The 25,108-nt window shown below is 39.5% G+C and overlaps 1 protein-coding gene and 2 long non-coding RNA genes across 5 annotated transcripts in view; 2 read left to right on the forward strand and 1 right to left on the reverse strand.

Annotated features, from left to right (window-relative positions):
• LOC123513729 (uncharacterized protein ZK1073.1-like) overlaps nucleotides 1-24,689 on the forward strand; it is a 45,129-nt gene extending 20,440 nt beyond the window's left edge. The window contains exons 5-10 of one of the 3 annotated variants that reach the window (XM_045271131.1): nucleotides 8,089-8,299; nucleotides 9,526-9,603; nucleotides 11,147-11,158; nucleotides 20,048-20,157; nucleotides 21,084-21,255; nucleotides 21,838-24,689. In XM_045271131.1, coding sequence (XP_045127066.1) covers nucleotides 8,089-8,299; nucleotides 9,526-9,603; nucleotides 11,147-11,158; nucleotides 20,048-20,157; nucleotides 21,084-21,255; nucleotides 21,838-22,056 — 802 coding nt within the window. In that variant the 3' untranslated portion in view covers nucleotides 22,057-24,689. Of the gene's footprint in view, nucleotides 1-8,088; nucleotides 8,300-9,525; nucleotides 9,604-11,146; nucleotides 11,159-13,633; nucleotides 13,646-20,047; nucleotides 20,158-21,083; nucleotides 21,256-21,837 lie in introns of all 3 variants that reach the window. The other 2 variants (XM_045271123.1, XM_045271138.1) reach the window with 2 other exon arrangements.
• Nucleotides 10,655-24,631, reverse strand: LOC123513826. The gene is made up of 3 exons (XR_006677456.1): nucleotides 24,497-24,631; nucleotides 16,813-16,815; nucleotides 10,655-10,861 (listed from the first exon to the last, which is right to left on the reverse strand). It is a non-coding gene; the product is annotated as an uncharacterized LOC123513826 (long non-coding RNA).
• On the forward strand, nucleotides 16,763-19,683 carry LOC123513808. Its single transcript, XR_006677445.1, has 2 exons — nucleotides 16,763-17,252; nucleotides 17,287-19,683. It is a non-coding gene; the product is annotated as an uncharacterized LOC123513808 (long non-coding RNA).
• Nucleotides 24,690-25,108: the final 419 nt, after the last annotated feature.

Raw genomic sequence — 25,108 nt, forward strand, 5'->3', positions numbered from 1 at the left:
CTGAAGGGGATAAATTTAGTTGACTTAATTATATTTGACTTGTTTGTGTGGTTGTGCATGATATACTGTGGTGAATAAGTTATCTATCTATTTCTATGTGTGTGTCTGTGTATGTGTGTGTGTGTGTGTGTGTTTGCTTGGTTTGTGTACGTTTTGTCTGTTTGTGTCTGTTTTATGTCTGTGTATGTGTGTGTGTAGGTTTGTCTGTGTTTGTTCAGCTAATATTACCTGTCCAACTTTCACTAATCATTTGACACCTGTGCAGACTTCCACACCTGCCCGTGTCTCGTCTAAGTTCATTTTTCTTACTTTATTTATTTATTTATTTTTTTACTTTTGTTATCTCCCTCACGCACCTGTTTATCTCTCTCTCTCTCTCTCTCTCTCTCTCTCTCTCTCTCTCTCTCTCTCTCTCTCTCGCGTTAATATTTTCGTATTTTATTTTATTTCTCCTTAAAATTCACTTTCATATTCATCTATTCTGTTATTTTCTCATTTTTTCTTCTATTTTCTTCATTTATTATTTCACCATCGTTCTTTTATTCCCCATTATTGCGTGTTGTTGTTCTCCGCCTCTTCAAATTTCCCTCATTAAAATTGCCTAAAGGAACGACAGTGGAATTAAAAAGAAGCGCTGTGATTGGCTGGCGGTGAGGCGAGCGAGGCGTGCTCTGATTGGCTGCTGCTGACGTGGCACAAGAACGAAAGAAATGAGGTGAAAGAAGAGAAAGACAAAGAAGAGGAGGAGGAGGAGGAGGAAGAGGAGAGTACAGAAGGAAGAAGAGGAAGAGAGGTGGTTTTAGGTCAAGAGGAGATTTTAAAACGGCATCTTCTTATAGTTGAATTTCCTCTTTGAAGATTGAGCCACGCATGCGCCGATGTGCGTTTGTTTTGGCCACTCAGACAGGATATTCTCCCTCCCTCCCTCCTGCTTGGGCCACTCAGGCAGCGTAATGCAGGCACACTTGCGATTGCGAAGGAGAAAAAAAAAGAATTAGTAAATATTAAAAAAAAAATTAAGAAAGAATAAATAGAGAAATGGTGGATATTGAATAGAAAATGTAAAGAACGACTAAAAATTTTGTCATAGATTAACCCCTTCTGTAGCATGACGTGTTTCCATATTCTGGTTAATATTTAGTGATTTCAGAGCTTCAGAAACTCATCTGGGGGATTAAAATGGTGAAGGCTGTGTGCATTACTCTTCTGGCCTCCTTAAACCTTTCCTAATGTCAATAAAATGGTCTAATCGTACACAAAACTCGATGTAAAAATGTATTCCAGTATTGAAGGTATTAGAATAGTGAAGACTGTGGCCATTAATCTTCTGGCCTCCAATAGATCCTTCCTAATGTCAATAAAATGGTCTAATGGTACATAAATCTGCAGGTATAAAAATGTGTCCCAGTACTGAGGGGGTTAAAATAGTGAAGACTGTGGCCATTAATCCTCTGACCTCCATAGACCCTTCCTAATGTCAATAAAATGGTCTAATCATACCAAAATTCGTAAAAATGCGTCCCAGTGCTGAAGAATTTAAAAAGACGTAAGATATGATTGCCTGAATTAATAAAACCTTGAAATTTAAAGTATTTACAAAAGAAATTAACAAAAAAAAAACAATAAATATGATTATAAACTAAAAAATACAAATAATTAAAATGTGAAACCAAACGAAAAAAAAATAAATAAATAAATAATGAAGAAAAATATTTACTCAAACCATAACACGCACCAGAAAATAAGGACGAAATTAAATAAAAAATGCTAATAATTATGAGATGAAGGTCCCTACACAGCTGCCGGCCACCGAGCGAGCATTATAGAAGAGGCGTGCAGCCCTGGAGGGAGCGTTATAGACACGTGCTGGCCTGAAGTCACGTGTCTAGAGAGAGAGAGAGAGAGAGAGAGAGAGAGAGTTGGTAGAGAAATAGTGAGAGAGTAGAATATGAAACGTAAATAAAAAACCTCTCTCTCTCTCTCTCTCTCTCTCTCTCTCTCTCTCTCTCTCTCTCTCTCTCTCTCTCTCTCTCATGTTGACGGAGTGAATAATGCTTCCACTTCTGCCCCAGGGAGGAAGAATTCAGGTTGAGAGAGACTTAGAAGAAGAGGAGGAGGAGGGAGGAAGAATGAAGAGGGAAGAGAAAGAAGAGGAGAGTCTTTTTGAGGATATCTTGGAATCGAGAGAGAGAGAGAGAGAGAGAGAGAGAGAGAGAGAGAGAGAGAGAGAAAGAGGAGAAAAAGAAAGTAAGATACATAATGACACTTTTATCCTCTCTCTCTCTCTCTCTCTCTCTCTCTCTCTCTCTCTCTCTCTCTCTCTCTCTCTCTCTCTCTCTCTCTCTCTCTCTCTCTCTCTCTCTCTCTCTCTCTCTCTCTCTCTCTCTCTCTCTCTCTCTCTCTCTCTCTCTCTGACAGCGGTATTGTGGCGAGAGACAGAGAAACAAGCGTCTGTCTGAAACATGCGAAAGAAAACGGAAAGGTAAACAAAAGGAGATCGAGCGGTGACTTGCATAGACTGGCTGGAATTGAAATAAAAGGCAAAAATAAATTAATTTGGAGAAAATGAGGGGGAAATATGGATAAATCGGTGAATATTGGGATAGTAGGTGAAGGATAGGGAGTTAATGTGAATAAATCGGTTAATATTTGAATAACAGACGAAATGGAAAAGAAATGTTGATGTGAACGAAACTAAAAGACAAATAATAGGAGAATTCAACAGATATTTTACTTACTGGGGGAAATATAAATAAATCGATAAATTTTTGAATAGCAGACGAAAGAAGAAGGAAAAAAAAAATGGTATGAACGAAACTAAAAGAGAAATAAAAGAACTGAACAGAAATTTCAAAAACAATAATGATAATAATAATGATGAAAACAACAACAATAATAATTAAAACACCAATAATAATAATAACAATATACGAAAAACCCATTAATAACAATAATAATAATAAGAAAAAAATCCATAGCAAAGAAATAGACGAAATATAAAGGTAATTTCTCTGTCCTTTATTTTCTCCCAAGACCATCAACACAAAATAACTCGATAAAAAGGAACAATAACAACAAATAAAGAAAACTTAGATCATTCGTCACTCTGATATAGGAACTCAGGAGAGAGAGAGAGAGAGAGAGAGAGAGAAGAAATTAATTAATCTCTCCCTCCTTAGAAGATCAATAAGAGAGGGAAGGAAGAAGTAAATTAATCTTTTTTCCCATACAAGATAAAAAAAAAAAGAAAATAAGAAAAGGAGGAAGAAATAAGTTAATCTTTTTCCATACAAGATGAAAAAAAGGGAAAAGAGGGAAAAAAAGAATAAGAGAAAATAAATTAATCTTTTTCCTTTCCATACAAGATCAATAAAGAGAGAAAAAGAAAAAAAGAGGAAGAAATAAATTAATGTTTTCCCTCCATAAAAAATGAAATGAAGAAAGTAAGAAGGAAAAGAGGAAAAGGGAAAATACTTGGTCAGTCATGAAATAGGAAAACGTAGAAATAAATTGATGTTTTCCTTTCATACAAAATAAAAAAAAGAAAAAGAGAGAGAGAGAAAGAAGAAGAAGACAGAGAAAAGGAAGAAAAAAGTCTTTCTCAACACATCAAGAAAAAAATAGAGAAGAAGGAAAGAAGAAACAAACTGATCTTTCCTAACACATAAAAAAATAAAGAAAAAAAAAAAGAAAATAAGAAACAGATTAATCTTTCCCAACACATCAAAAAATAAAGAAGAAAAAGACGAAAAGGAGAAAAAAAAAATCTTTCCCAAAACATCAACAAAAAACGTAATACGGGACAGAAACCCTCCTTTATATACAAATGAACGACCAATAAGATGAATATTATGGGATGATTATAAAGGTTTCTCTTTTATCTACGTCTTCATCCACATTTTTATCTACTTTTTTTTATTTTTTTTTGCCATGATCATGAATCTCCCACATTAGCCTCGGATTTGCTTGTCACTCGCTCACTCACTCGCTCACTCACTCACTCACTCACTCACTCACTCACTCACTCACTCACTCACTCACTCACTCACTTACTTACTTACTTACTTACTTACTCTTACTCACTCACTCACTCACTTATCTTTCATCTTTATATCAGTCACTTACATTTCTGTATCTCATTATTAACATTGGAAACCCATTATATAGTTACCATTTTTTGTAATTAGTAGAAACCTGCCTCCCACTCTCCCACTCCCTCTCCCTCTCCCTCTCGATCGATCTCTGCCCTCTCACTCCCATCCAGGCGTCAAATTACTACTCTCCTCTATTTTCCCTTTTCTTTGTCCTCTTTTCCTCCATTTTTCCTGATGTTTTTCTCGTTCTTTGTCATTTTTCTTCTTTGTTGTTTTTTTTCCCCCGTGGCTTCGTCTGGTGAGGAAAGGAAAGGTGGGCACAGGGAAGCTCCGGGCCTACGTTCGGTTTAAGGAAAGTACGGTATCTTTTTGCTTTACCTTTTCGTTCGGTATAAGAGGAGTTTTCATTTTTTCTCTTTTTCCTGTTTTTTTCTGTTTTCATTCGGTATAAGAGAAAAGTTTAAGTGTGTATATTGTTTTCAGAAGTTTATGATACTTTTTCTCTATTTTTTTCTCTTGTTTTCGTTGGTTATGAAGGAGAATTATTAAACGTATGTATTGTTTTTTTGAGTTAACGATTTTCTTACATTTTTTTATTTATTTATTTATTTTTATGTTAAGGCCTATAGCTCCTTTAGGCACACTTGGAGAGTATGTGGGAAGCGGTGTTCAGCTTTCACCCATTAGTGGCGCAGGCAATTTTATTTATAGTGGTGGGCATATTAGGACCCTTATCACCACCTAAGCTCATCTTGGGTGTAACCATCTAGAACCACTGATATTCACAACACCGCTTACATTAACTCCCATCTTGATTATTTTCAACGTTCATCATAAACATCGCAACTTTTACGAGACTCAGGAACGAAATACGAAAAAAAAAAAATAATAATAAATGAAAAAAAAACATAATAATTTCTCCAACCTGTACGACGCCGAAGAATTAAATACGAAATAAATAACAATAATAATAAATAGATAAATAAATAAATAGATAAATAAATCCAAGTACGATAATTCCTCCAACCTGTACGACGCCGCCTTATGCCACAGTGATCCCGGTAAATTCAAATGTTTATATTCGCTGCGTGCATTAAATAAAACTTTTTAGAGAGCCTTTTGAGAAGTAAAGAAGTTATTTTTGCCACTCATTCTTTTCACATTTACTTACATTTAGAAGAGGAAAGTTTGCTTCAAGAGAGAGAGAGAGAGAGAGAGTTGCCATTGACGTCATTCTAGACTTATGACGTCACTGGCACCCCTTACTTCGATCACTCTCTCTCTCTCTCTCTCTCTCTCTCTCTCTCTCTCTCTCTCTCTCTCTGGGATTTGAAAAGAAGGCACTGAGGGAAGCCGACACGTGTGGGAGGAAGAGACGAGGAGGAGGAGGAGGAGGAGAGATGTAAGACTAAGAGGAGGAGGAGGAAGAAAAGATAAAACAAATATGGAAGAGGAGGAAGAATGATGATACAAGACTTAGAGGAAGAAGAGGAGGAGGAGGAGGAGGAGGAGGAGGAGGAGGAGGAGGAGGAGGAGGAGGAGGGATGAATGATGGAAACATTGGAAGATCTAAAACAAAAGAAGAGGGGATCTCTCTCTCTCTCTCTCTCTCTCTCTCTCTCTCTCTCTCTCTCTCTCTCTCTCTCTCTCTCTCTCTCTCTCTCTGGAGGCAAGTTGATGAATATATACGGAATAATGAATATAAGTGTATGAGAGAGAGAGAGAGAGAGAGAGAGAGAGAGAGAGAGAGAGAGAGAGAGTCAGTAACCTTAAAGGCGTCGTGTTCTACAAGGAGGAGGAAGAGGAGGAGGAGAGGAAGGAAGTGAAAGGGGGAGGAGGAGGAAGAGGAGGAAAGTAAGACATATAGAGGACAGAGAGAGAGAGAGAGAGAGAGAGAGAGAGAGAGAGAGAGAGAGAGAGATCGCCTTTGAAATCTAAAAGCGAATGCATCTCTTTCTCTCTCTCTCTCTCTCTCTCTCTCTCTCTCTCTCTCTCTCTCTCTCTCTCTCTCTCTCTCTCTCTCTCGTGAACTGAATAGGAGAGTAGATTCATATTTCACGAGAGAGAGAGAGAGAGAGAGAGAGAGAGAGTGAGGGAAGGGAAGTGTAACGATGGAGGAGTGAGGCGTTAAATGAGAGAGAGAGAGAGAGAGAGAGAGAGAGAGAGAGAGAGAGAGAGAGAGAGAGAGAGAGAGAGAGAGAGCAACCATCGTTATATTACACAAACATATTATTTAAATGACTAATATTTACTAATTTTCATTCCAAATTTGTTTTATTCCTCCTTTTTCTTGCAATCCTATGTTCTCTCTCTCTCTCTCTCTCTCTCTCTCTCTCTCTCTCTCTCTCTCTCTCTCTCTCTCTCTCTCTCTCTCTCTCTCTCTCTGGCCACAATCACTACATTTTTATTTTAATTGTGTTTCTTGTTATTCATGTTTCGAAATTGTAGTGTTCCTTTTGACCAGCTTAACACTGTGTTGACCTGTAACTTCACTTCACTCGTAATTAATCTGAGGTTTGTTTATTGATCTATTCTTATTTATTTATTTATTTATCACAAGAGTATTTGGAAAAAAAAAACTTAACTTAATCTTGACCACCATAGCACTGTCCTCACCACACCGTACACTCACTAAACACAAATTAACAAAAACAATCAGTAAAAGAGAACAGCATTTTACTTTACATTTCTTTAAGTATTACGTATCTCAACCTTATCAGTCTCAGTCGCACTATCTTCCACCCTTGGCCAGTCAGAGGGGCCATGTTTGCACCACCTGTGTGTATATCAATGTGTCTGATGGAGCATATTATTTAAAAACACTTCCTCGTCTCGCTTTCACTATTTCCAGAGGCCTCTAGTTGAAGTGACAAGGGTTTTTAATCTCTTCAGTAGCATGACGCGTTTCCATATCCATTCTGGTGACTATTTGGCGATTTTATACAGCTTCAGAAACTCATGTGGGGGATTAAACTAGTGAAGACTCTGGCCATTAATCTTCTGACCTCCATAGACCCTTCCTAATGCAAGTAAAATCGTTTAATTACACCAAAATATCAAGGTAGAAAAATGCGTCCCAATACTGAAGGAATTAAAAATGTGTCTGTAAATCTAGTGACACGTTAGCAAGTTTTCTGCATCATCAACAGGACAAACACTCTTTAGAACTCGGGCTAATAGTCTTTGTAGTGCTTAAAAAGGTCGTGGTGAGAGAAGGAAGTGTTTTTGAATATGGCGGTAAATTGTGTTGGTGTTTCTGGTGTTGCTGTGTTAATCTGTCATTGTTTCTCCTCTTCTTCCCTTTTTTTTTATTCCTTCCTTCATTCCTTCACTCCCAGACCAAGGTACGTGTGGTTTATTAAGGCATGAGACATTAGTGGAGTTTCTCGTATTGATAGAGGGTAACTTAGCTCTCTCTCTCTCTCTCACAGCTTGCATAGAATATAGACATTTTGCATTTCTAGGGGTCCATTACCGCCCCTTCCAACAAGACACCCTCCTCGGGCCCAGCCATCACCTCATCTCTGCTCGGCCTTGCTACAGTCACACCCCCCTTGCTTGACTTCCCTTGGTCCCTTGGTCATATCTCCGCCACTACTGCCCTTACTGGTGGTGGTGGTGGTGGTGGTGTGTGAGTTTTGTTCTGGGTTACGTGGGTTATGGATGGATGAGAAGGATGTGAGTGAATTTAACATTATTTTTCTGCTTTTTTTTTTTACCACGTGTTATGAGGAGGCAAATTTTTTTTTTTTCTGCTGTATGTTGTAATATGCTTACACGCACGCACGCACGCACGCAAACATACACACACACACGCACGCACGCAAACATACACACACGCACCCACACAATGATAAATGGAACAGAACTTATTAATCACCAAATACACACACACACACACACACACACAAACAAACAAACACAACACAACACACTCTCTGTCTCTCTCCGTCTCTCCCGTCTCCCGTTACCTCACACCTCCCTATTCCCACAGCTACGTGTTCCCGACCATGCAGATAATAGCCGAGGACCTCATTGCTGTTCTGGATCAGCTGAAAGTGAAGCTGGTCATTGGTCTTGGCGAGGGTGCCGGGGCTAACATCCTGGCGCGTTTTGGCATGGCTTACCCTGACAGGTGTATGGGGCTCATCCTCATCCACTGCACCTCCACTACCGCTGGGGTGATGGAGCACTTCAAGGACAAGGTGGGTGGAGTGGTGGATGAGTGGATGAGGGTGGTTTGTGGTGGTGGTTTTGGTGGTTGTGTGTGTGTGTGTGTGTGTGTGTGTGTGTGTGTGTGTGTGTGTGTGTGTGTGTGTGTGTGTGTGTGTGTGATATGATAGTACCAGAAGAGAGAGAGAGAGAGAGAGAGAGAGAGAGTAACAAAACTGCATTTTTATACTAAGTTATATTCTAATGAGAGAAAGAAAATGGAGATAGAGAAACTAGAGAGAAAGAAGAGAGGAGAGATGGAGAGAGCACAAGAGAGAGAAGGTCTATCTATTATATTCTAATGAGAGAAGATGGAGAGATAGAAAGTTAGAGAGAGGGAGAGAAAAAGAGCTAGAAATAGAGAGAAAACAAGAGAAAGGGACTATCTATCTGTCTGTCTGTCTATCTATCTATCTATCTATCTGTCTGTCTGTCTGTCTGTTTGTCTGTCTTACATAAAAAACACAAGAATTTTCTGACAAACTCCTCAAGGTTATGTATTGTAAGTGCAACCTAAGACGGAGAAATTTGATGCATTCCACAAGGTTCCCTCCTGCCTTTCCCACACTCTTCTCCTCCTCCTCCTCCTCCTCCTCCTCCTCCTCCTCCTCCTCCTCCTCCTAATCCTAATCCTCCTCCTCTCATTTACTTGTATATATAAATTATTCCCTTCCTTATTATCCTCTCCTCCTCCTCCTCCTCCTCCTCCTCCTCCTCCTCCTCCTCCTCCTCCTCCTCCTCCTCCTCCTGAAGTAGAAGACAGGCAAACAAACAAACAGACAGACAGACAGACATATAGACAGTCTTCACTATTTTAATCCCCCACATGAGTTTCTGAAGGTGTATAGAATCACCAAATAGTCACCAGAGTGAATATGGAGACACGTTCTGCTACTGAAGTGGTGAGGAGTGAGTTGTGAGGTGTTAAGTTAGGTTAGGTTAGGTAAGGTAAGGTTAGGTTAGAGGGGAGGAGAGGAGAGGAGAGAAGTGAGTTGACATGTTCTTAAGAGATGAGTAAGTGGTGACGTGTTCTTAAGAGGTGTGGAGTGAGTTGACATGTTCTTTAAGAGGTGTGGAGTGAATTGACATGTTCTTAAGAGATGGGGAGTGAGTTATGACGTGTAAGACGTGTGAAATTAGTTGTGACGTGTTGGTGACATGTTGATGAGGTATTACTGACATGATCCTGACGTGTTAGTGACGTGTTTGTGTTCCTCAGATCATCTCGTGGAAGCTGAACAGTGTCGGGATGCACCCCACCGCTGAACAGTACCTCATCTTCCACAAGTTTGGCCATGTAAGTTGTCCTCACTACTATTACTATTACTATTACTATTACTATTGTTAAGGCTATTCATGTACTTTAATTTTTTTTTTTTATTTTGAAGGTGTGATATATAATGATGCTGGGTTTTTGTGTGATTATTATGATGAAATGTATCACTATTATCATTATTATTATTATTATTATTATTATTATTATTATTATGAGATCTAATATTTTTTTCCATCTTTTCTACTATTATGAAATCTCTCATTCCTATTATCTTCTCTTCTATTATAGAGTCTAATTCTTTCCTCTCTTCCTTTATTAATTGACACAAGAAGCTCATTTGATTATAATTATTAAATATTTGACTATTATTCTTACCATCTCTACTTCTACTACTACTAATACCTCTACTACTACTACTACTATCATCATTACTATTATTACTTCTATGTCTCTTCCCTTTCATTAATTAATTAATTACTCATGAAATATTTTACTATTATTATTATCATTACTCTCTCAATTAATCTTATTATTTCACTATATTACTTCATAATCCTTTACAAAAATTAGCATAGAAAATAATTACTGATTTCTTAGGAATCTATCAATATTTTCACCTTTCCCTATTTTAATATGAAGATTAATTTGGATTTGTCTTAAGCTCCTCTTCCTCTTCTTCCTCCTCCTCTTCTTCCTCCTCTTCCTCCTCTTTTTTTCTCCTCCATCGTTATCAGGTTCTGTAAATATTGAAGGGCAAGATTAATATTCATGTTCTTTTATAAATTATCCTTCTATGTCTTGCAGGATGTTAAATTTAATGAACTAGGTGTGTGTGTGTGTGTGTGTGTGTGTGTGTGTGTGTGTGTGTGTGTTGTGTGTTTCTTCATTAATTTCCTGTCCTTTTGAGTGATAATGACTGTGTGTGTGTGTGTGTGTGTGTGTGTGTGTGTGTGTGTGTGTGTGTGTGTGTGTGTGTGTGTGTGTGTGTGTCTTCTTGAGTGTTGCTATCGTTGTTGCTGTCGTTGTTGTTGTTGTTGTTGTTGTCTCTTGTTTCCTCTATCGTTCTGTTATATATTTATTTATTTATTTTTTTCATGTTGTTGTGTGTTTGTTGGTGTTATTGATGATGATGATGATGATGATACAAAATAGTGACATGACATTATTATTTGTGGTGACTGGAGAGGACATAGCAAGGTCACACACACACACACACACACACACACACACACACACACACACACACACACACACACACACACACACACACACACACACACTGAAGGACATTAGACGTCAGTTATGAGATTTTTAATGAGAGAGAGAGAGAGAGAGAGAGAGAGAGAGAGAGAGAGAGAGAGAGAGAGAGAGAGAGAAAAGGACAGAGACAGACAGACAGACAGACATTAGGAAACAAAGAAAAAAGAAAAAAGAAATAGACCAAAAATATGAAAGAGAGAAAATGAAAGCAAATGAGCAAGAGAGAGAGAGAGAGAGAGAGAGAGAGAGAGAGAGCATGAACACAACAAACAGGTGTGAATGACATTATATTACTCTTTTACAGATGCTCAGTCAGGTAGCGGCCCTGGACAGCCCTCCTCCTCCTCCTCCTCCTCCTCCTCCTCCTCCTCCTCCTCCTCCTCCTCCTCCTAGTTTCAGTGTCTCCCCTTTCCAACCCCGTCCTCCTCCACCCCTTGCTGTGCTCCCCCACTATGCTCTCTATGGTTCCTCCTCACACTCTTGGTTCAGGCAAAGTGAATGAAAATAATGGCGCTTTGACACAAGGGAAGATAAAAATGGGCAAGAATTATGGGGGAAATGAATGGGCTACGTCAAATGGGAGGTTAATGGGTCACCTGGATGGGAGATTGAAAAGGCGGGGATGAGGAATAATGGGTAAGGGAGGAAATAGGAGTGAGGGAATTTAGTGAAGAAATGGGTTATGTGGATAGGAGAATGGAAAAGAATAGGAGGAAAAATACAAGAAAAGAGTAAAAGGGATAGGTCGATGTTGAAATGGATTACAAATAGGGAAAATTGTGGTAACTTTGAATAGGAGTGAAGGAATTAGAGAAGAAATGGGTTATGTGGATAGGAGAATAGAAAAAGAATAGGAAAAAATAAGAGAAAAAGGTTGATGATTTGAGGAAAGGTGAGAATCGTGTACAAAAATAGGTTGGAAGGAAAAAAATTCAAAAATAGTTAAAAAATGTAAAAATGGGTTATATATTGATAGAGGAATGAAAGAAGATTGAAAAAAAATAGAAAATGTTAGCGAAAAAAAGAAAAATAGCCAAAAAAATGTAAAATGAGTTATACTGATAGAAGATTGAAAGGAGATAGAAGAAAATGAATGAAAATAATAGAATATGTTATAGTTTCAGTACAAATGGTGATATTGATGTAAAAAAAAAAACAATAGTTGTAATAGAGAAAACAAACTAGGAATTCTTAGTTTGAATATAAATGAAGGCACAGATGAATAGAAGAATGAAAAATAAATAGGAAGAAATAAAAATAAAAGATAAAAAAAAACGAAAAAAACAAAAAAACATAGGAATTAATTAAAAGGCTGAATATTTGCCTTTAACAACTGTACCCTGAACTAAGCACGTGTGAGGAGGTTGCCAACTGTGTATTTGAATGTGCTATTAATTGATGTATGACTAAGATATCGCTGTTGTACCACCACCACCACCACCACTATCACTACTACTACTACTACTACTACTACTACTGCAGCATCATTGTCTCTTTCTTTTTCAGTGGCGCATTAATTTTTGCTGTGCTGGAATTCATCTCACCGTGTTATTAATGTTGCTGTTGTTGTTCCTTGTTGTTCTTGTTCCCACCATTAATTACAGCACGTTTTTTCCCCCAAGTGTATGTGTGAATGTGTGTGTATGTATGTGTGTGTGTGTTTGTATGTGTGTGTGTGTGTGTGTGTTTGTTTTTATACTATGCGGTTTTCCTTTTTCTTTTCTTTTTTTTTTTTTTTTTTTTTTTTGACTAATTGACAGAGTAGAGTTGTGATGTTGTTATTATTGTTTTTCTCTTATTTTCTTCTTTTCCTTTTTCCTGGTTCTGTTCCTTGTTTCTCTCTCTCTCTCTCTCTCTCTCTCTCTCTCTCTCTCTCTCTCTCTCTCTCTCTCTCTCTCTCTCTCTCTCTCTCTCTCTCTCTCTCGATTCTTCCTTTTTTTATTTTACTTATTTATTCATTTACTTTTTTTTTTCTTTTCATTAATATTTTGTTCTGTATATATAAATTATTCCCTTCTTTATTATCTCTCTTTTCTCTCTCTACTCTTATTATTTTTCCTCTTTTCCTCTATTTTATTTTTGCAGATTTTCCTTTTTCCTCTTTTTTTCCTTTTTTTTTCTTTCCCTCATATAAAAAAAATAAAGCTTGTTTGCAGATTTTTTCCATTGTTTTAATTTTGCTCTTTGTAAAGCTTATGTTTCCAGATTTCAATGATTTTCCTTCTTTATTTAATGCTTTGTTTTTTTGTTTTGTTTTTTTTCCATTTTTTTTTTCCTATTCAGAATCTTTTTCTAATATTATTTCCATTTGCATTTTTAGCTTTTGTATATTTTTAATGCATATTTCTCTCTATTTATCTTATTTTTCTTCCTTTTCCATTCCTTCATCAGTTTTCCTCTATGTTGTTTCTGTTTACCCTATTTCTACTTTCCTTCAGTTTCTTTTTTTTTTCTGTTCTATTCTATTTCTCTATTTTTTCCCTTTTTTTCCTCATTTTCTCCCGCCCATTCTGTTATTTCTGTATTTGATTTAATTTCTAGTTTGCTACAATTATGATTCTCTCTCTCTCTCTCTCTCTCTCTCTCTCTCTCTCTCTCTCTCTCTCTCTCTCTCTCTCTCTCTCTCTCTCTCTCTCTCTCTCTCTCTCTCTCTCTCTCTCTCTCTCTCTCATGTGTCATTGTGTAATAATGATAACAATGCCGTGATAAACAATGCCTCTCTCTCTCTCTCCCCGTCTCTCTCTGTCTCTCCTCTCGCCCCTTCACATGTGTTCTATATTGGACATCCCAGCGCTTGATTGAGGTATTGTAGTCTCCTAGATCACTCTATTCCCCTTCTCCTACCATCACAGACCCCCCTTACTTACCGCTTAGCGCTCCTAACCTAACCTAACTTAACCTAACCTAACCTAACCTGACTTAAACTGACTGGTGCTTTCTATGCTGTTTGATTTAACTTGTCTCGATTGCTGACTTGCCTTTTATGCTTGTTTCTTTTGATATATCCCAAGCTCCTCTCTCTCTCTCTCTCTCTCTCTCTCTCTCTCTCTCTCTCTCTCTCTCTCTCTCGCTCTCGCTCTCGTTCATTCATTCATTCAGTCATTTGTTTCTCTTATCTCACTCCTTTGCTGTTTCTCTCTCTCTCTCTCTCTCTCTCTCTCTCTCTCTCTCTCTCTCTCTCTCTCTCTCTCTCTCTCTCTCTCTCTCTCTCTCTCTCTCTCTCTCTCTCTCTCTTTGCAAACATGTTAATTTTTCTCTAAATCTGAAGCTCTCTTTCTCACTCACTCACTCACTCACTCACTCACTCACTCACTCCTGCATCTCTCATCTCTTTCTCTCTCTCTTTTCTCTCACTTATTCATATTATCTAATTATCTGTCTCTATTCTCTTATCCTGTATCTTTTTATTCCTCATTCTCTCTCTATCTCTTCCTCTGTCATTTTCTTTCTCTTTCTCTCTCTCTTCCTCACCCACCCAGCCACCAAATTTCTCCCTTTGTATTTTGTATAAATTCCACGTTTGTATTTTTTCTTTTTTGTTTCGAGAATGAATGAAAAATTTTGGCTATTCATTCATCTCTCGCCAGAAAATGTGTTGAGATTTTCGCAAAGTCTTTTTAAATTCCGGAAAATGTTTTAAGAATCCTGTTGGTATTTTTTTTTTTATTTTTAGAGTCTTTTTCCCTCCCTCCCTCTCTCTCCCCTTTCTAAATATTTTCCTCGTTGTTTTCCTGCTTATGAGATTTCAAATTGTCCTTAAAAAATATCAAAATGTCTTGCTTTTTATTTTAGCAGATGTTGCTTCAAAAATTCTTCCCATTTTTAATTAATCTTGATCTTTGCATATAATCTTGCGTAATCTCCTTTTTTTTTTTTTTTTTTTTTTTTTTTTTACCCTCCTCTCCTCTTCTTTACTCTTCTACTGCTTGTTCTCATATTTATCAGTGTTCTTTTTCATCCCTCTCTTTCCTAATCTTCATCCTCTTTCTCCATTTCATTTTTGGTTCATTTTTCTCATCCTTATCAGTCTTTTTCAATTCATCTCTATTCTTCTGTCTATCTCATTCTATTCTCTTTTTTTTCATCATTTTTTCATCCTTCTCTTTCCTTATCTTCATCCTCTTTCTCCATTTCATATTTGTTCATTTTTCTATCATCCTTATCAGTCTTTATCAATGTCTATCTATCCATCTATTTATCTCATTCTATCTTTTTTCTCCTTTCGTTTTTATTTATCCTCTCATCCATCATTCTAATTTTCATCCTTTCTATTATGTTCTCTATCTCCTCTTTTGTCATCACTATCTCTCTTCCCTCACATCTTTATCTATTTCACTCCATCATCTTATCATTTTCATTTAATCTCTTTCTGTCTCTTATATTTATCATATCTTTCAGTTTTTCTCATCTGTTCACCATTTCTTCATCATTATCATCAATATTTCCTCCTCCTCCTCCTCCTCCTCCTCCTCCTCCTCCTCCTCCTCCTCCTCCTCCTCCTGCCTGTAGAATCTTGCATGTATCTGTCTGTCTGTCTGTCTGCCTGTCTGCCTGTTTGGTCTCACTAACAATCTTTTTATTTGGTGTCAGTGTCTAAATGTAACACTAGAACAGAGAATGTGCCCTTATGTAACGTCATTCCTAGTCATTCCCAATTCCCAGTCATTCCAGGCCTCTGTTGAATTCATGTTTATTATGAGAGAGAGAGAGATACGTCCTGTTGTTGTTTCTGAGATGTTAAGATGTTTATCCCAGTTATTCCCAATCATTCCCAGTCATTCCTAGTCATTTCTAGTCATTCCAGTCATTTTGGTGTGGAATTTGTGGGTTTTTTCTTGCTTCCCTGGTGTAAAATGTCCCTAAAGTGTTAAAATGTCCAAGTGTTTCAAGAGTCTTACGTCTCTCTCTTGTGTCCAGAAGCGCAATTTTTAGTCACTCTTGTCCCAGTGAGAAGGAGAAATTACAACGGGTTTATTTTTCTCTCATTTTCTCTCACACGCGTTAGAAATGACGTTATATGAAGAGACGCTGTGCATATTTATAAGTACTGCCACTGCTACTACTGCTACATATCTACTTACGTACTATATGTGCATGTATGTATGTATGTATACATATATGCGTGTTTCTTCTTGTATTGTGTATTTGTTGCGGTTTGGTAAATGTTCGTATGTACGTAAATCCATTTCTTTTCTTTTTTTCATCGTTCGCTTCAAGAAAAAAAAAATTGTCGGTATATATTTTTATTCTATTTCAATTTTGAAAGTCATTTGTTTGCTTCTCGCTGCCTCAGGACGTGAGCAGCGACGTTACCCCCACACACACAGAGCCACCACTGTCTTACTCAAGTGCTCCATTCAGAAACACTTCCCTCTTTCACCACGACCATTTTCAAAGACCACAGAGACGATTAGCCGAGTTCTAAAGAGTGTTTGTCCTGTTGATAATGCAGAAAACTTGTTAACATGTTACTAGAATCACAGAAACACTCTTAAAAACCCGTGTCACTTCAAATAGACCCCTTTGAAAATGCGGAAAACTTGTTAACATGTCTAAAATCACAGAAATACCCTTAAAAACCCGTGTCACTTCAACTAGATCCCTTTGAAAATGCGAAAAACTTGTTAACATGTCTAAAATCACAGAAACACCCTTAAAAACCCGTGTCACTTCAACTAGACCCGTTTGAAAATGTGGAAAACTTGTTAACATGTCACTAGAATCACAGAAACACTCTTAAAAACCCGTGTCACTTCAAATAGACCCCTTTGAAAATGCGGAAAACTTGTTAACATGTCTAAAATCACAGAAATACCCTTAAAAACCCGTGTCACTTCAACTAGACCCCTTTGAAAATGCGAAAAACTTGTTAACATGTCTAGAATCACAGAAATACCCTTAAAAACCCGTGTCACTTCAACCAGACCCCTTTGAAAATAGTGATGTTGCGTGGAAGTGTTTCTGAATAACCCCCTCTAAATGGTGTTGCTCTGTGTGTCTCACTACCGCCTTACAGTTAGTGCCTCTATATCCCTTAGTTCGCCTGTGTCTCGTGCCTTCACTGGTCACAAGGACATTTGGACGTCCCTCACGCTCAGATGTAAGCAAGTCTGTTTCTTCAGTCTGGCAGAGAAGCCTTGGAGAAAATAATAAGTAAAAAAAATAAATAAATAAATGAATGAATGAAAAAAGTAATGTAAAGATAATGTTTTGTATGGGGTGAGGTCACTGTGTTTTGAGTTGCGAGATTACAGGGTTTTGAGTTGCGAGATTACAGGGTTTTGAGTTGTAAAGTTTAGCTACAGAGCCTTTTGAGTTGTGAGTTTACAGGGTTTTGAGTTGTAAAGTTTAGCTACAGGGTTTTTGAGTTGCGAGTTTACAGGGTTTTGAGTTGTAAAGTTTAGCTACAGGTCAAGTTACTCAGGGTTTTGAGTTGATAGCAAGGTCAAGTTACTCATAGTGATAGCAAAAACATCAAGAATACTAAAAGGACCCAAAATATTTAAATAACACGTTTGCTTACACTGCCCCAAGAGACCCTGAAGTGTGAGCCAGACTGACCATGTAGCCTTGCAGTGATTGAAGAGACAGACTAACTTACATGAGAGGGGGATATAATACTCCTTCTTAAATAAACTGCTCAATTGACTGGCAGCATAAAACACATACTGGAAAGCTCTCAGCACGCACACGCACACACGCACACGCACACACACACACACACACACACACACACACACACACACACACACACACACACACACACACACACACACACACACTGTCTTTATCGGTATCTGTGCTAAGAGCTTCCCACATCCCACGTAAACTCAACGTAAAACCAATAAAATGAACCCTGAACCACAATTTGCCCACCCCTTAGTGAGACAGACGCCCTGAAAGTATAGGTGAGATATATTGACAAGCACATCGCAGCAAGAACAAACCAGAACAGATACAGAACACAGCACATAACCGTTCAGACATTCAGACAAGTTGGAGGAGAAGGTTAATAGAAATACTGGTGCTGGGAGAAGGAACTCACCTCCCTGCACCTGTTTTTCTTCTTTTTCTTTTTTTTTTTCTTTTTTCCAACCTTCTCCTCCACAGTCCATTAAAGTAAGTTAGTCTAACACTGTACAGTTTCCCTTAACACCTAGTCACCTACACCTAAGTATGTCTAATGTGTTCATGGTAAGTACAACACATTAACACAACACTAACACAACATTGAGATATTAATGATAACACCAACACAGGCTCCATGCGAAGTTTTTTTTCTTTATTATTTTTTTTTTCTTTCCATTTGTGTTTCGTTTTTTGACTCGTTTGATTAAAATGTTACGTAACTAAATTTTCTTAAAAGTGACGAACTTGAGTGAAATTTAAATAAACGTGATGTGGTTTATTTGTGAAGATAATTGGTATGTATTTTCTTTTTCGTTTTTCCTCTTTTGTAACTAAGCTTTTTTTTTTTTTTCAAGGGTTATCGTTTTTTGTACTTTTTTGTTTTGATTTTGGAAACTTTACCCGGGAATGTTATACTGAAAATCACTTTTTTTTCATTTATTTTCATTTTTATCTATATTTTTTTCAGTTACCAATTTTGTGTTTTCAGTATTTCATTCACGGCCCCAAAAAGATAAAAAAAAAAAACACCCAAAAAATAAACAAAAATAAACACAGCATTAACTTCACAATTCACAAAGAACCTGACTATAAATATAACGAAAATTATTAACCAAAGAACACACTAACATCAATCTTTAACTCGTAGAAGTAGTCACCACCACTAACACTTACGGGGTCTCACTTGTTACTAACCTTGGGACACCATCACAACACCACTAACTTTTAATCCTCGGGCACACACCACTAACCAGGCACAGCGGTGGTAGGCAGTCAAGATTCCCACTCTCTCTTCCCCTGTTCTCGTTTTCTCTCAGTCTTTGCGTCGTGTACTGAAATATTTTTGGTCCGTCTATCTTAGCTGGGGTCAAAACTTGCATCACTTCAACTTGCATCACTTCAACTAGAGCCTTTAAAAACCCGTGTCACGTCAACTAGAGTTACTGGAACATTTTGAACCATAAATGCTCTCTTAGAAATCAGCTTCACTTCAACCAGAACCTTTGAAAACACGTGTCACTTCAATTAGAGTCTTTGGAACCGTAAAACCACCCTTAAAAACCCTGTCACTTCAACTAGAGCCTTTGAAAACACGTGTCACTTCAACTAGAGTCTTTGGAACCGTAAAAACGCCTTTAAAAACCCTGTCACTTCAACCAGAGCATTTTTTGAAAACACGTGTCACTTCAACTAGAACTTTGAAAGATCTTGTCACTTCAACTAGACCCTTTGGAACCATAGCAACAGCCTTGAAAATCCGTGTCACTTCAACCAGAGCCTTGGGAAAGTAGTGAAGTGTTTAGGAGTGTGGCACAGTTTATGAGCGGAGGAAAGACTGAGATGGACAAACACACAGGAAGAGACGAAGGTTACTCTCACCAACCATCGCTGTGCCGCTAACTTGAATGAGGAACTTAATTAAACACACACACACTGATTATTAAGGTAAAAATTTTCGATTGGCTCCACTTATGACCACAAAAAGAAATCCTATTGGTGGAAATTGATGTTGCGAGGCTTGAAAGTGAAGCCGCGACATGAGAAGTAAGTGTGTTTCAATGGATTTGAGACACACTTGAGATGAATTGGCTGTTTTATGAAGTGATATGCTTAAATTTTGTTTTCGGACATATCCAAAATCACACACACACACACACACACACACACACACACACACACACACACACACACACACACACACACACACACACACACACACACATTTAGCTTAACTTATTAATAAAAATGATCAAATATAGCTTCATATTCACACACTAAGGAGAATTAATAGATAAATTGCCTTAAATAAACATGCATTAAAACCATAAGAAAAATAAAGTAAAAAACAAGAAATAGCCAAAAAAAAAAAAAAAAAAAAATGAAGTTCACAAACACGATTAAAAAAAATATATATACACTAATCTAAAAAATTCACCAATAAAATCAAAACTAGAGCTGAAAACTAAAAAAAAAATAGAATAATACCTAAAAACACACACACACACACACACACAAACACACGCACCAATCGACACAAACACTCACAGTCGCTAATCCGCTCTTGCAATCCAAACAGCAACTGGACTCCGCCGAGAACAAGGAGAGGCTCATCAAGGAGTACCAGGACCGCCTTCAGAGCAAGATCAACCCCAAGAACCTCAGGAAATACGTTGAAGCTTTCCTTAAGTGAGTACTGCGCCTCCCTGCTCCCGTGTGTGTGTGTGTGTGTGTGTGTGTGTTATGTAGGAAAGGGCAAAAAAATAGAAAAGATTAAAAAAAACGCCCACTTGAATGCTTGTGTGTGTGTGTGTGTGTGTGTGTGTGTGTGTGTGTGTGTGTGTGTGTGTGTATGGTCATCCTTTTCTTTGCTAATTTTGTGGCATCTTTTAATTGTTCCTTCAGTCACATTCTCTTCATTAATTCTGTATTTCTTTTACTTTTTCTTCATTTCTTCAGTCATCTTTCCTTTATATTCCTTAAAAGTTGGTGTTCCTATATTTTTTATATTTTTATCTTAGACGTTTTTGAAACTTTTTTTTACTTGTTCCTCAGTCATCTTTTATCTTTTTTTTTTTTTTATATTCGCTAGAAATTGCGATATCTGTTAATTTTTTTTCCATTTATTTATTTAGTGTTTTGCTCCTATTTGGTCCTTCTTCCCTTAATTAATCACTATATGACATTTTCGAGACATCTTCACTTGTTCCTGTCATCTTTTGTTTTTTGTATTCTTCTTGTCAACTCTGAAACATTCCTACCTGCTTCCATTTTCCACCTATCTATTTCCCTATACCTCTCTTACAAACGCTGCTAACTTCCCACTCCTAACCTTCCTTCTTCTCTAAAAAGCACTACTACCTTCCCATCAACTCCCTGAAACATTCCTAACTTACCTTTAACTCCTTTTTTTTCCCAATCATCTGCATCTCCCTTCCTTTACCTCTCCCACAAACACTGCTAACTTTCCACTCCTAACCTTCCTGCCTCTCTAACAAACACTACTAACTCTTTTCCCTGAAACATTCTTAACTTGGCTCTTTTATTCTCCAATCTTCCTTACCTTTCCTCCATTCACCTCTCTAACAAACGCTAATAATTTTCTTCTCCGCCAGGCGTTCTGATCTGTCCGGCAAGCTGGAGGCCAAGCTGAAGGTGGAGACGCTGCTGGTGACAGGGGCCAAGGCTTCTCACGTCCACACAGTCCACACCATGCACCAGAGCTGTAACAAGCAGAAGGCGTCGCTGCTCAAGATTGATGATGTTGGAGATGTGCTGGCCGAATGCGTGAGTTGATGTGTTGTTAGTGGTTTGGTGTGTGTGTGTGTGTGTGTGTGTGTGTGTGTGTGTGTGTGTGTGTGAGTGGCAGTATTCAGAAACGTTTTGCTCTCTCACCACCATTTTCCAAGGCCACAGAGATGATTAGCAGGGTTTTCAAGAGTTTCTCCAGTTAATGATGTAGAGATCTTGTCACTCTGCCTCTAGAACCGTAAAAACACCTTTAAAGATTTTGTAGAAACTTAATTAAAGACTTGAAATAGTGCAGGTGAAGCACAGAAGTGTTTGAGAGTTGTGTGTGTGTTCTGCGTGGGTTGTGTCCCTGCGGCCTGAGGGGGTGTGTCCTAGCGTCAGTCCTGCCCTGTGGCGTTTTCTTTGCCTCAGTGTTTAGTTGGATTCACTTTGGCTCTTCACTGCGCCAGTTGGTTTTGTTCAGCAGTGTTCCCTTCATCTGTGCTCTCTGGGTGTTGGTGTTGTGCCTGGCAGTGTTGTGTCAGTGTTGCCTCAGCGAGAACTGTTCGGTGTGAGTGGTTAGCCAGGGCACATGTGGCAGCGGTGTTCACCACAACACTCCTCTCTGTCTCCCTGCAGCCTGAGAAGTTTGCCCAGTCGATGCAGCTGTTCTGCAAGGGCCTGGGCGTGCTGACCTCCCTGCCGCTGAGTGGCGTGGACCGCCAGCGCACCTTCAGCGGCTCCTCCACAGACGACGAGACACGCCCACGCCGGCAGCGCACCATGAGCATGGAGGAGTACGACACGCCCAACCTCAGACGCTTCTCATTCTCCTCCACCCAGACGGCCGCCAACTAAACGCCGCGCCCCCGGCCCCCCCTGAACCCCGCCCCTGCAGTGCTGTCTGACGGCCGTCACCACGGCCCTTTCTCACCCCTCACCTGCCCACACCCCACACTCACACAACACATCCCTCCCTCCACCCCACTCCGCGTGCAGTTTTCCCCCGGCCCATACACACTTGGAGGCCTTTTTCCAATGATCCCCGGTGGGTGCGCCACCCCCCGCCACCAGCGCCCCCACGGGGGATGCATTTAGCACCTGTTGACCCTCCGAGGCCTGGTGCTGGGGCGCCACTCCCTGAGGCTGACCTGGTCACCCCGCAGTCCGGTGCGCGAGGGAGAGCAGCCCCACACACCACAGCGGTGACCCGGCGCGGCGGCGCCCTCCCTGGTGACGGGCGCGGGGCGGGCCAGGTCAAGGCTGCACCCGCCACTAGAGAATGGCCTTTGTTGTGGAATTGTTGAATCCAAGTTATATATATATATATATAAATAAATATATATATAGTTAGATATATATAGATCTATAGATACGTGGCGCCCCTCGCCGCCTCGGCCCGGCGGGAGGCGCCGGCGTGACAGTAATACTACACAACTACTACCTAGAGTGAGACGTTGATCACAGTCAGTAATAATTGTCAAAACGACGCGTGTTTGTATGCACCGCTTGTGGCCGGACAGAACAAGGCTTTCCGACTCTTGTTTACAGCTCAACTCGTAGCCTCCGTAGCCGTGTACATAACAACACCAGCGCTAGATGCTAGGCGTTAAGGCACCGCAGGCGCCGCCACCGCTGCTGCGCCGCGCCGCGCCGCTCTCATTGTTGCTCTTGTTTTTCTTGAGGATTTTTGTACGCCCGCCATTGGTGCACTCCACAACACCCTCGCCGCCCCGCACCCCCCGGGGACACCAGCACTGAGGGGAATGCCTTGCACCACTACCACCACCACCACCACCACCAACACCACCACCAAGACTGTAGTTAAAATCAAATATTACATTGTCAGTTTTTTTTATTTATTTATTTATTTTTTTTTTTTTAAGACTGTCAAATGATCATATTTCTTTTTTAACATTTCTTAAGTTTTTCTAAACTTCTTTCTTGGAACCTTTAAATCTTTAATAATATTTTCCACCAAACATCAAACATCGCCACACACTTGTCACCGCTCATGCCGCTCGTCACTGCAGGGCGGAGGGCGACACACACACACACACACACACACACACACACACACACACACAGCCGGGCGGTGGTGTTGGTGGTGGGTTCCGGCAGTGGATGGTGCAGTGGTGCGCTGCAGTGACAGTGGCAGTGACTTGGTGATGGCAGTTGCCAGTCACGGCCCGCCCTGCACCGCTCCTCGGCTGTACCACATCAAAACTTGTATATACCATGAGCATGACGTGTACTGGACGTGTACACCGCAGCGGAAGGTTTTGAGTTTGGCGAAGTTTGTTGTTGTTGTTGTTGTGTTGTTTTGAATCACAGACACACACACACACACACACTCTTGTCAGGCAAACACACGAGTGACAAAAGAACAGATTCCTCGCAACATGTACAGCAAAGTCACATCACACACACACACACACACACACACACACACACACACACACACACACACACACACACACACACACACACACACACACACACACACACACAGCACGCATTTTTCTCCTTGCTGGTGTCTTCAAGAAGAGGAGGAGGAGAAGAACTTGGCGAGAACGAATAACGCAACGCATATGTGAGGAAAGAAACCAACCAACCAACCAACTAGACGTGGAAGTACTGCAACTACTAACTGCCAACAACAAAATGATTTATAACAGTTTAGCTCTTGCCAGCATAGCCTGCAACACACACATTGGACAGCACCGATACACCACTAAACCAACATCACGAAGTTAACTCATTTTTCTGTTCTCAATGTAAGTTTCAGAGCCGCGTGTCTAGCTACGGTCTGATGTGTGTTTGCAGTCACTATTGTAGGCTTTCATAGGGGTTAGAGACGTCGTAGAAGACTATTTGCTCAGCTGTCTATTTGGAAACACGGAAATAAGACCACGTTTCTGTTATCGCTGCAAGAGTTCAGCCTGTCCGTTCGCCGCTGTCACTCCCGCTGGCCTGAATGAAGCGGGGACTGGCTGTCTCCCCGCAGTGGTTGTCTACCTTCACACTTCCTCTTTCCGTCTGTTTGTCTGTTTCTAAGTGGACAGACTGAGGTACTTTAGGGATCGTAGAAACCATAGATTTGTCCTAGTACACACGCACACACATATGCACACGTACACACACACACGCACACACACGGCCTCTCTAACAGACATGGATACTTATCATCTGTCAGTTATCTCATTCTTGTCTTTATCTGTGTGTTTAGAGGAAAAAGATGATACGAAAAGGGAAAAAAAATATATATTGTTCTATTCAGGTGATAGGGTTTCATCACACACACACACACACACACACACACACACACACACTTTTAAGAATCGCTCCTCGTGTCAGATTTTTTTTTTTTTTTCAGTGACTATTTTTAGCAGGTTAATTAGTCCCCACCACACCATAATGTTCTTTGAGAGATAATGTACAATAATCACATGTACTACATAATTATTAATACAGTATTTTTACTAAAGTTTCATCCACGGGGCTAAGAGAGAGAGAAACGTTTCCTTCTTTCCAGAGCAGAGGTAAGGAAGGAGGGAATGAGAAAGAGAATAAGGGATGAGAGAATGTACTGCAAATACGGGAGGTGTTTGTGAAGGGGCTATGAGGAGTGGGAGAGAAAGAGGGTAGGCCAGGAGTACCTACATCATAAGCAGCTCTGGCCAGTCACCGCCGCCAGGAACAAAGATAACAGATGTCACTTTTGCTATAGGTAGGGAAAGTGTTACGCCAAGTTGGGAGGCGACTATACTGTACACTGCTTTATGTGTGGCTGCGATGCGAAGTCTCAGAACACGGTCCGAGAACACAAGACTGCATGATCTAATGTTATCTATGTTGTTATAGTAATTCCTGAATCAGCGTGATGAAATGCCAGATAGACAGAAATTTA

Source organism: Portunus trituberculatus, chromosome 5 (genome assembly GCF_017591435.1).
Source record: "Portunus trituberculatus isolate SZX2019 chromosome 5, ASM1759143v1, whole genome shotgun sequence".
NCBI classification, from domain to species: domain Eukaryota; kingdom Metazoa; phylum Arthropoda; class Malacostraca; order Decapoda; family Portunidae; genus Portunus; species Portunus trituberculatus.